Consider the following 11,109-nt stretch of genomic DNA (forward strand, 5'->3'; position numbering starts at 1 on the left):
TTTCCTATACGTAGCGGAGCTTTGGCCTGCCTCTCTCTCTGAGCACGCGCTCTAACGTGCTTCACTTGCAGCGATGTATATACACATACCTATAGGCTTCTGCTTTGGCAATCTTGCAGCGCTGTATGAGAGCGAGAGAGGCTGATACAATTACAACTCACTTCTTTTTTTCTCTCCCTGAGGTCTATGTAAACCGATTGAATTTCCCATGCATGCGTCTATTATTTTGAACGCGAGATTGTATACAATGATTCAATCGGCTGCGTCATTTCTAGCTTGTAAATAAATACGAATTATGTATGCCGTTATTTTAATTGAGCCTTGGCTATCATAGTTTGATAATTGTCTCTCTATAAATACACGCTCAGTAAACCTTCATCAACTGTTATCTTCCAATAAGCATATGTTTCGTCGCAAGAAAAATCATCACGACGTAGTTGCGGATTATACTGTCTCTCAAAAGTTTCAAGCTAAGGATTTTTTAGTAAACAAAGATTTTCGTAGAAGAAAATATGAATAGGTTTTTATAGCTATTGCGAAGACAATTGTTTCAATAATAGTGTTTTTGAGTTCCTTCTTTTTTTTTTTTAATTTTTTTCTTTAAGACATTACCAAAAATATTCGTTCAATCGACTAGAACTCTACACACATTTGTCCGTAAAAACAAATAATATAAAGCTAAAATCAATGCCTGATGCACACAATGCGCCAGAGGGGCTGAGCGTACATTCGGAAATGAAAAGTGTATAGAGGATTATATAAATGCCATAATATTTTCAGATGAAAAATGTCACAATAAACACGTACAAATATATTTATTCCAATATTTTGATGAGGCAACTTCATAAAGTTAATTATTAAATACTTACATATAAGAACTCTTTCTCGATTAATGAAATTACGAACACTTTCACGTATTTTTAGACGTGAAAAAATGCATCCATATGCGTTGCCAACGGTTTTCACTCTCTCTCTCTCTCTCTCTGTTGTCCGCTCTTTCTCGTGATGCGCACTCAAACACGTTCATTTAGGAATGGATAGTATAAATTGATGTATCACTTGTTTTTTTTTGTTTCAATATATACCTATATGCATACATATGTGGCACATACATATACGTGATAGGTACAAAAAATGATGTTATTTTTCATCTTTCGAGCGCACATACACGCACGCACATGAGAGTGTTGCACGATTTTATTATTCAAAATTATCATATTTTTTCTGTAATCTAATGTAAAAATATGGAAAAATTATGTTTTTATAAAGTATAGCAATATAGTTAAATTATTGTAATATAATGAGTATAAAAATGATTTATAAAAGAATTTCGAAATAAATAATGATTTTAAAATTAATATCAAATCATTTGAAGCTGCATGATTTAAATGATAAAATTGAATCAAATCTATTATAACTGCTTTCCTCTTATAAAATTACTGCTGAAATATCTCAGAAAACAACTCTAATCCTTAGTATAAGCTGATGGAATAAAAATTTCCGAAAAAAATAAACAACCCAACACATTTCATTATCAAGATGGAAATTTTGAAATATTCAATGAATAACATTTAAACACAGAAGTATGCTTTGCTTGTCCCACACTTGTCTGATTTATATCAAATCATCGGCAAATGTAACTATTTACAACCAGTCGAACTTACGATTTCATTTATTTCTATATTAGGCGCCATTTCGATAAGTTTTAATCCTTTATCTATTATCCAACTCCATTTTTCGTGTTTTCGAGAAAACCGTGTTTGAAGTTGGGTATGAATGCATAGCTAGACGCGGACGACTATAACTCTGTACCCGTGATATTTTTACTTACTATGATGTATCTTATGGCCCAAGTAACTATCAAATTGATAACGTAGATGCGAAGTAAAAAAAGTGGACTTGGTCGGTTTGACCGGGAAACATCTTGCGCCCAAGTCCACATGCTCAATTTCCAAGTCGCTCTATAACCATCAAAACCCACCTGAAAAAAACTAACTATTGGATTCGATAGGAAATTTCCTTAGCTTTCTGATGGTAATATCAGATTTTCCGAAATTTTTCATTTTCACCAAGGAAATCGTCATCAAACATTTAATATCTCGTACATCGCACATTACTGCTGCGTCAAGTGCCCCAACGGTCGCAGTGCTCCGGCAGCATCCAATGACGTGAAAGTTGTATATACAACGTTCCAATATTATATTTCATAATTTTTAAAACAAAGTTGATTCGATATCGCGTTGAGGGTATCGCTGAGAGGGACTTGGTCGGTTTGGCATTGTGCTGTACCAAACGATAGACGCAATTTCCGGACATTCAAACACTTGCAAATCAAAATAGGTGTTTAACGTCATAAAAAAAATGGAGTTGGTCGGTCCTCCCTTTCCACCACAGAAATCTACAAATTTCCTATATATTTTTTCTTCTAAATGGGTATTGTCACGTTTGGTTAATTTGTAACTTTCATTCAGACAAAATTTTCTGAGTATAACGTGGCATATATTTGGCATGGCTTTTTCTCTATCTTTCAAAACATTTGCATGCTCGCGCTGGGAGGCAAGGCCAGTATTTTATCTTCTGAATTATAATGGTGCCTCTTACTCTTTTTTTTTCATTAAATATATATATATATATGTACCGAATACTGATTACAATTAGTAGTGTCAGAGGCTCACGTGAGCTTGTACACACCTATGCGCTATGTGTGCACGAGCTCGACAAAACAAACGAGTCTTACATATTATAGTCTAAAACTTTTTTTTCCTAATTAGAGCTCGCGCGCTTACTCTTTTACTTACTCCTCTTGTTTTCTTCTCTTATATGCATGTATACTGTACACCAACACGGTCAGCCACAATGAATAGAGACAGGAGAGAGAGAGAGAGAAAATTATATACGTACGATACAGAGGCGCACTTGCAGTTGAAATATGTAAGCTTGTGTACGTTGCTACAGCTCGAAAGGAAAATCTAGGCCATGAATCTCATATTATACACGTTCACTCTTACTATAATCTCGAACAGATAAAAGAAAAACAATCGAATATGCTTGAGTATTATATGTGGCTCGTCCACTCGATGATACTTGTCTTGACTAAAAAGTACTACGCTGAAAAAAAAAAAATTAATGCCCCCAGAGAGATTTGAACTCTCGACCCCTGGTTTACAAGACCAGTGCTCTAACCCCTGAGCTATGGAGGCTTATGATGAGTAGGCCGCAGCTGTGTTATATATACCTGCTGGACTATCTCTATCTCTCTCAGGCGCGCGTAAGTTTTACACTCACACTCACACAATGGAGAAAACGAAGATATCGGACTACTACGAGTAAGAGTGGAGCAGCAGCGCCGCAAACTCTTGCAATTGTTCTTTGTTGCTTGAAGCTAGGCGCGCAGGGCCAACGGAGAAGTTTTGTCGAAGCTGCCAGTCTCGGTATATCAGCTCGATAACTTCAATTTCTTTTTGCTCAATTTGCTGTGAGCTTACACGGCTCGAGCTCTAATTACATAATAATTATATACAATCGTAAATTGTTAAATTGATAACCTGGGCTTATTTGATAGAATGAACAATTTTTTATTACAGCTTCTTTTTATTAGTTATAATATGAAAGATGATGAATAAAGAATAAATATAGATGACAATCATAATAATAATATATACATATATGTTCTTTTTGTTGATGAATATAGAGGTTGACTATTACACACTCACGCGCACATAGCCGAGAGACGTATATAGACCGTGGCAGGATTGGAGTCAGACATTTTTCAAAAATTGACGTCGTCGAGCTCTCTTGAGAGTTTGAGGGTTATTTCCAAGCACTCGCTGTCGGCGTGCCATTTCGCCGACGAGCCATTAGGATCAACAGGAAATGGCGTTGGCAGTTGGAGCCGATATCTGCATAGAAGCGCACGATGTGTATAGAGAATACAGACACAGCACATGCGTGTATATGGTTCATTCTCCAGAATTTAACTAACTGGAGATTTTAAAGTAAGTGAAATTAATTTTTCTCAAATTTCGCATTGCTAACTAGTTTAAACGAATTTCATTGTTTAAAATAAAATACAGTTCAAGAATTGAATGAGGTGATAAATTGCTATTCCGATTAACAACGTTAAGAAACTAATAAATGATCTCGCGAATCCAATAATATTTCTGTACTACTATTATAGGTGTCGAATTGATACTAGAAATTTGAAAATTAATCGACAAAAATGGAAATTTTCAATGAAATCAGAGAGATCACAAAAATTTTAGAGTGAACAACGTACTTGATTTTGCATTATTTGCATTAACTTACGAACGTGACATGTGGGCACTCAAAGAACAGAATTCTGGAGAATGAACCATATATGTATAGCTCCCCTCTTAGAGCATTGCAATAGTGTGACGCAACAGGAATGAAAAAAAATAGAGAAAAAAGTCCAATGTTAACAAGTGCTGGAAGAGGAAAAGAGAAAGAGAGAGAAAGAAAGAAAAGAGTAAAAGAGTGCGTTTTAGCATCGCTTCGCTGTCAACGTAGTCCCATCGTCACTACCGAACTCGATCGAAGCTTTATTATACGCTTTTAAAAGTTGAAATAACACTTTCGATTCGGTAAAAGAAAGGAAAGGTTTCACGCGAGTAAATTGCATAAATTAATGCTAATCAGCTCGTCTCCATGCGCGGGACTTTCACGCGCCAAATAGCGACTCTATACGCTGCAGTCGGGTCGGTGCGTGTGTGTATTCATAGAAAAGATCGATCTATTACGATGCTGCAGCGCAACGCAAACAAACACAAAAAGAGGGTAAGGAAAAAAGAGAAAGCACACATAACACAGCGCAAGAGAGACGCGCAAGCTCGGAAAATGAGAATGATATACTCACTTGGGACTTCGTAAATCAACGACGTTGGATTCGACCGAGAGCTCGACGCGTTCGCGGATCTCCTCGGGTAATTTCACCGTCAGCGTCAGCCACTCGCACGAAGCCGTGCCTGGTGTTTTCAAGTTCATCTACAATAAAAAATCCATGCAAACATACGTACGTGTCGGTGTATCAAGAGAGTGAGAGGGACGTAAAAAAATTTCACTCGTCGCCTGATGGATTTCCTATATACCCAACACTTCTTATCTGGCGAAATGCGAATACGACGATGCTTTACATAAAAAAAACTTGGCTTTTTTGTCCATTGGAAATAAGAATCGACGTGCATATGGCAATGCATGTGTATATATGGATGAAGCACGAAGATGAATAAGTGAAAGCCAAGAGGTGATCTCGCGATGATGATATCGAGATAAATTAGACAATGGCCGATACGGACTCGTCCGATAATAAATGTACGGACTGCAGCAGGAAGGGGAATTATCTACGAATCTCGCGTTCAGAGGACAGAAAAGGAAATCGAAATCCCGACTGAAGTTCCAATTTACAATAACACAGCGAACTCGATGCGGCTCTATATATATAGTACATTCTCATTGATTACGAGATGGAAAAAAGGAAACCTTTGACTCACTCCAAGATAAATATCCTCCGTGCCGACGGACTGTTTGAATTTCATTTTGTACTCGGGCACGACTCTCGGATCTTCCTTTTGGAAGCTCGCGACCGACTCGACTTCGGCTGGATGCCATATGTCCGATTCTTTGGCTTGAACTTTTTTCTCATCGCTTGAATTTGTCGCTGCTGCTGCTGCTTCTGCGCTGCTCTCGTTGCCGGGAGCCGTTTTTTCCACACTTCCTGCGGATAATTAATTTTTCCATTTGTTATTATACAAAACTCGGCTCGAGCGTATCGGGGAATTGTACCGATTTTTTTGCGCGACAATTTCTGCTTTAGATTCTCGTCGTCAGAGTCCGAGTCCGAGTTTTCTCTTGGCGGATGAAATAACTGCTGAAGATTCTTCAGCTGGTCGAAGGTGAAACGCTCGGCACACATTTTTTTTACCCAATTTTTTTTTCGTTTCAAACCTTTGTCGGGTATTTAGAAATGTTAAAGAGATACATCGAAGAAACTGTTGACAAGAGCCATGGAAACAAACGAATCGCTGCTTTCTAGCGACATCTTCTGGACTTGTCGATGTACTAAAATAGATACGAGAAAATGTTCAATTCGTTAGTAGCATGTATTTTATTATTACTCCCATTTTTCTGTTGAATGATGTACGATGAAAACATTTTACTTTAAATTTCCAGCAATTGATAAAATTGTATTTTTAATAGACTTAATTCATTTATTTTAACACTGCTCTGATCATTAAATACGACAAAAATCAGTAGAATGATGTTAACATTTTCTAAATTAAATCTAAATTAAATAAAGTAATTGTTCGTGTAACTACAAATAAACATTCAAATGGATGTAAGTTATGTGTACTCGCGCACGCGCAGCCGCCTCCAATTTGCGAACAACAGATAATCGTCGTCTGGTCGCTTGTGTAAAAATGCCTACAATACCTGCTGATCGGACAGTGTCGTTATACACGCATTCTAAACATACATGTATTGCAGTGTGCAGCGGGCAGTGTGTATATTATATGCGTGATCAGATGACACGATGATGACAAACACTTCAAAAACCCGACAAAAGTCCATGAAACGACGATGAAAAGAGGCACTTGGGCCTTTTAAATGCCTAGCCTTTTGTGACGTTAAGAATAAACGTGAGTTATTTTCAGTCATGGGTAACAATGCGAACGACAACGATTTCAAGTGGTATCACGGCAATATGTCACGCCGTTTTGCCAAGGATCTACTACTGCGAGGTTTGCATTTCTTGCATCGATGATGTTTCTTTACCTTATACACGTTACTCCATGCATCGTAGAAATGAATTTACACTTTTGTCTCCTTGTGACGTGCAGATCCGGACGTCGAGAATGGTCTGTTTTTGGTGAGAACAAGCGGCACTTCCCCGGGTGATTATGTGCTTTCGGTCGTATTCAATGGCGATGTTGTTCATTATCAAATCCGGAAGCACGGAGAAGATGCATTTTTCTCCATTGGTCAGTCATCACTTGCTTTGTTTTTAATCTTTGAACCTTTTCAATGTTGCTGACAATTTTGTGAATTTATATAGACGATGAGACCACTATACATGGTTTGGAGACCCTTATAGAGTATTACCAAGAGGATGCCAGAGGGCTGGTTACAAAATTGACAAAACCAATAAAAGGTCAAGCTCCCCCTCATGAAACAAGGCGGCATGGCAATACTAATCTGCTGCACAGAGCCACGTTACAAGTAAGATTAATAAAATGTATTCACACAATCTGATTATGCTCAGTTTTTATGACATCACTTGTTTTTAGAATAATTATTGCATTGTCTCAGAGCTTGTGAAATGTGGAGATCGAAATTTAGATGCTAAAAATCAAGTGGGACAAACAGCTGTTCATTTAGCTGCAATAGATGGTTTGAAAGAAATTTTGGAGAAACTCATCGAGAGCAATGCTAGTGTTAACTGCAGAGATACAGCTGGATACACCCCTTTACATGTTAGTATACTTGATTCTTAAAAATATGTTTACTCTTTCTAAAACAAAGAAACTTTAATAAAATTCATCTCATTCTTTTAAAAAGCTTAAATTTAGTGGATGGTAATAAGTAAGGTAATGCACGCAATGCTATTTTCTAAAGTTAACATTGATAATAATCAATTTATCCATTGTTTGAGTCTCATTTCATGTTCATTGACTTTAAATAAATTATGATTTTAGTATGCTTGTCAAGGAAATTTTCCTGAAATTGTAGAAATATTAATTGCTGGTGGTGCCAATATCCAAGCGCGTCATACAAAAACAGGTAAATTTATTAAAAATTATATTACCTAATTTTGAAATTTTAATTTTCATGAAAACCTTTTATTTTGCAGGAATGGTTCCACTTCATGAGGCTGCAGACAAAGGTTACCTAGAAATAGTGGAGATTTTACTCAAACACAATGCACCTGTTAATCCAAGAACAGTTGCTGATGAGGTACCTGCAGATCTTGCAAAAAAAAATGGCCATACTGAGTGTGAACAATTTCTATGTAAGTATTTTTTATTTATTATTACTAATCTTAATTGTATGTCTTGTTTCTATAACAATATGGTAATAATTAATTCCTTTATAAAAGGTAACTATGACAGACCAACGAATGAAAAAAAATCCAGTTGGTACCATGGAACATTAGATAGAATGGAAGCTATTCATTTACTAAATGAAAGTGGAGGTAAAGATGGGTCATTTTTAGTTCGTCGTAGTGATAGGCACGACGGCATTTACGTTTTAACAATTTTATACGGTGGACAAACGTTTAACTTTCAGATTCAGAAGATGAAACTGGTAATTGAAAGTTTTAATTCGATCACACAAAAAAAGTTCTTAGAATAATTACACTTTAATATTTTATTACTAAGCAGGGTCACTTTTTATTCATTGACAATGGGCCATATCTTCCTTCTTTAGAACATGTTATTGATCATTATCGACGAATGCCAGATGGTCTTCCTGGTCCATTAATACATGCTGTGGCACCAATTCCAAAACCACCTGTTCCTGAAATGCCTCCATCTATATTCAATGGGGTAAAATATTTTCAAATAAATCCATACAATTTTAATTTCAAAATTGCTAAAGAATTTTTTTTTATTTTTCAGGATACTTTAAGGAAAAAAAAAGAATCATTATCAAAATCTGTGCTTGAAGCAGCTTTTCCAGCTCCAACTAGCTCTTGCAATATAGATGATGAAATTGACATTAAAATAGAAGATAATCAAGATCTTCATTGTGCTGTTCCTGCAATTATTGAAAGTGATAATGAGACACCAATGCCAGAGAGTGAAGGTATTATTCTAAAAAAATCGGATAGTACAGGTAATTTTCATTTAAAATTGTTTGGGCATCTGTCAAAAAAAAACATAACGTTATTTAATTTTTTTTTAATACAGCTTTCACACCTGGAGAGAATTTGATCCTTGGTGAAGTATTGGGCGAAGGAGAATTTGGTGCTGTTCACGAGGGTCTCTACATAACACCCAGCGGTACTCAACAACCTGTTGCCATAAAAATGTTAAGAGATAAGACTAGTCCATCTACTCGAGAAGAGTTTTTGAGAGAAGCGCGTCTAATGATGTCATTTGATCATCATTGTATCGTTAAAATGATCGGATTTTCAGAAGGACCGCCATTACTTATGGTAAACTTAAAATGTTCTTGATAATTACTCCTTTTATATCATTCATATATTAAAAATTAAATAATTCAAGGTGCAAGAACTGGTGCCATTAGGATCGATGTTGGCGTATCTTTTAGAATTCCCAGATAGAGTTAGTCCTAACTATGAGCTCAAAATTTGGGCAACACACATAGCCTGCGGTGAGTTTCAGCAATGGTTTAATCTTAATTTTGAACATTCAATGATGAATTTTACTCTTCACCCATTAGGTATGAAGTATTTGGAAGATATAAGACTTGTACATCGAGATTTAGCAGCCCGAAACATTTTGCTAGCGTCTAGAACTCAAGCCAAAATAAGCGATTTTGGCCTCTCTAGAACATTTGGTAACAACGATTATTACAAAGCAACGGCTGGTGGAAAATGGCCTATAAAATGGTACATAAAAATATATTCCAATGTGTATAATTTTTACAAAATAATAAATGTAACTTTTACCTCGTAGGTACGCTCCTGAATCGTTTAATTATGGAGCTTTTTCAACTGCCAGTGACGTTTGGAGCTATGGCGTGACGCTTTGGGAAATGTTTTCTTATGGAGAGCAGCCATACGGAGACATGAAGGGAACCGAAGTACGTAATTACTGAGAAAAAAACTAACTATTTTTCATGCCTGTGTACGAATTTCGAAATTTCGCAGGTTATTGAACTTATTGAACGAGGTGAACGACTACCTCAGACAGAAAAGTGTCCTGATTACGTTTATCATGTAATGCTGAGATGTTGGAATCTACGGATTTCGGAACGACCGACATTCAAAGAATTGATGGATATTTTCAGCAATGATCCAGAATACGCCAATTTGGGTGATCTTGCTATGCTGGAAAATCTGAGCTGATGTGCGAGATAAATGTATGCTATTGCCATTGGATTTGTTTATAAAGCAGGATAATTTTATCTTGTCATACCGTTATTATGTTTACTTTGAGATTTTAATCATACACGTTATATGTATACAATAATTCTTTTGAATTAGTTGATGTATGTTTATACATTTATGTATGCGTCTATTTTTTACTGTACTTTTAAAAGCAACGGTTTTTTGGTAGGCTACGCTTGCCTGCTTTTTCTATTGTTATAAATGAATTTTTAGCGCTTCGAAAGTCCATAAATGTAAAATAAACTTGGATTTTTTATAATTATAAAAATTTTGTAACATTTGATCTGCAATGTTTCATATTCTGTTATAGAGAGAATAGGTTTGTTAAATAATTGAAGAAAATATGTGGAAAAAGCATTGAAAGTATTTTTTATCTCTTCAGAATCATTAAATTGTACAATTCCAACGATGTAGACGAAAACGCTCGTTCAATTGCAATCACACTCTAAAAATGTCTTGAATTAACAATTAACAATGTGATGTCCGCTATACTCACCATTCTCTATTACAAAGTACTAAATGTAAATATCAACAATAATTATGAACACTCATAAGATTTATAAATTATATTTCATTTATTTTTTAAATGTATAATAATTATCAATAAATATAGTTAAAATAGTCTAAATGAATTTAATCTTAACGAACTTAGACTAGATCTTTGAAACCATTTTTTTCTATGTTATCTTCTGTAAGAAATTCATATAATGGAATGCACATTTACTTTCATTATATTTCTCTTACTATTCACCTAAAAATTGTCTATACATTCTATACATGTTTATGACCATTGATTAGAAAATGATACAATTTTTTATAAAATATACAAAGAACGTAAAAAAAGAACTAAGATATTTTATAGGAGCAGTATATTTTTCAATAATGATCTCCTAAACGGTAACATACTCATCAATTTTATTCTTTCATTAACGTGTATTATTGTTACTATCGACGATGAAGATAAAGTCTTATTCAAATTTATTTTTTAATGCAAACTGATTTTCTTTTTCCTTCCTTTA

At 35.3% G+C, this 11,109-nt stretch overlaps 2 protein-coding genes and 1 non-coding gene across 4 annotated transcripts; 1 reads left to right on the forward strand and 2 right to left on the reverse strand.

The window, feature by feature from the left end:
* Positions 1 to 3,127: 3,127 nt before the first annotated feature.
* Trnat-ugu lies at positions 3,128 to 3,200 on the reverse strand. Its single transcript has one exon. It is a non-coding gene; the product is annotated as a tRNA-Thr (tRNA).
* Positions 3,201 to 3,731: 531 nt separating this feature from the next.
* LOC106650093 (protein PIH1D3) lies at positions 3,732 to 6,008 on the reverse strand. The gene is made up of 4 exons (XM_023458329.1): positions 5,800 to 6,008; positions 5,508 to 5,731; positions 4,874 to 5,001; positions 3,732 to 3,899 (listed from the first exon to the last, which is right to left on the reverse strand). The coding sequence occupies exons 1-4, from the start codon at positions 5,927 to 5,929 to the stop codon at positions 3,770 to 3,772; spliced, it is 612 nt and encodes a 203-aa protein (XP_023314097.1). The 5' UTR covers positions 5,930 to 6,008; the 3' UTR covers positions 3,732 to 3,769.
* A 357-nt stretch (positions 6,009 to 6,365) lies between these two features.
* Positions 6,366 to 11,071, forward strand: LOC106649983 (tyrosine-protein kinase shark). 2 transcript variants are annotated; one of them, XM_014367731.2, is made up of 14 exons: positions 6,366 to 6,755; positions 6,855 to 6,995; positions 7,070 to 7,233; positions 7,302 to 7,487; positions 7,710 to 7,794; positions 7,865 to 8,023; positions 8,111 to 8,319; positions 8,394 to 8,561; positions 8,634 to 8,850; positions 8,925 to 9,172; positions 9,243 to 9,351; positions 9,421 to 9,589; positions 9,657 to 9,783; positions 9,851 to 11,071. In XM_014367731.2, exons 1-14 carry the CDS (start codon positions 6,671 to 6,673, stop codon positions 10,046 to 10,048), a joined length of 2,265 nt encoding a protein of 754 aa, XP_014223217.1. In that variant the 5' UTR covers positions 6,366 to 6,670; the 3' UTR covers positions 10,049 to 11,071. The 2 variants fall into 2 exon arrangements, with proteins under 2 accessions (XP_014223217.1, XP_014223218.1); XM_014367732.2 differs by having other exon boundaries at positions 6,367 to 6,755; positions 8,397 to 8,561.
* The last annotated feature ends 38 nt before the right edge of the window (positions 11,072 to 11,109 follow it).

The sequence above is a fragment of the Trichogramma pretiosum genome, unplaced genomic scaffold (assembly GCF_000599845.2).
Source record: "Trichogramma pretiosum strain Unisexual culture from Peru unplaced genomic scaffold, Tpre_2.0 scaffold48, whole genome shotgun sequence".
NCBI classification, from domain to species: Eukaryota; Metazoa; Arthropoda; class Insecta; order Hymenoptera; family Trichogrammatidae; genus Trichogramma; species Trichogramma pretiosum.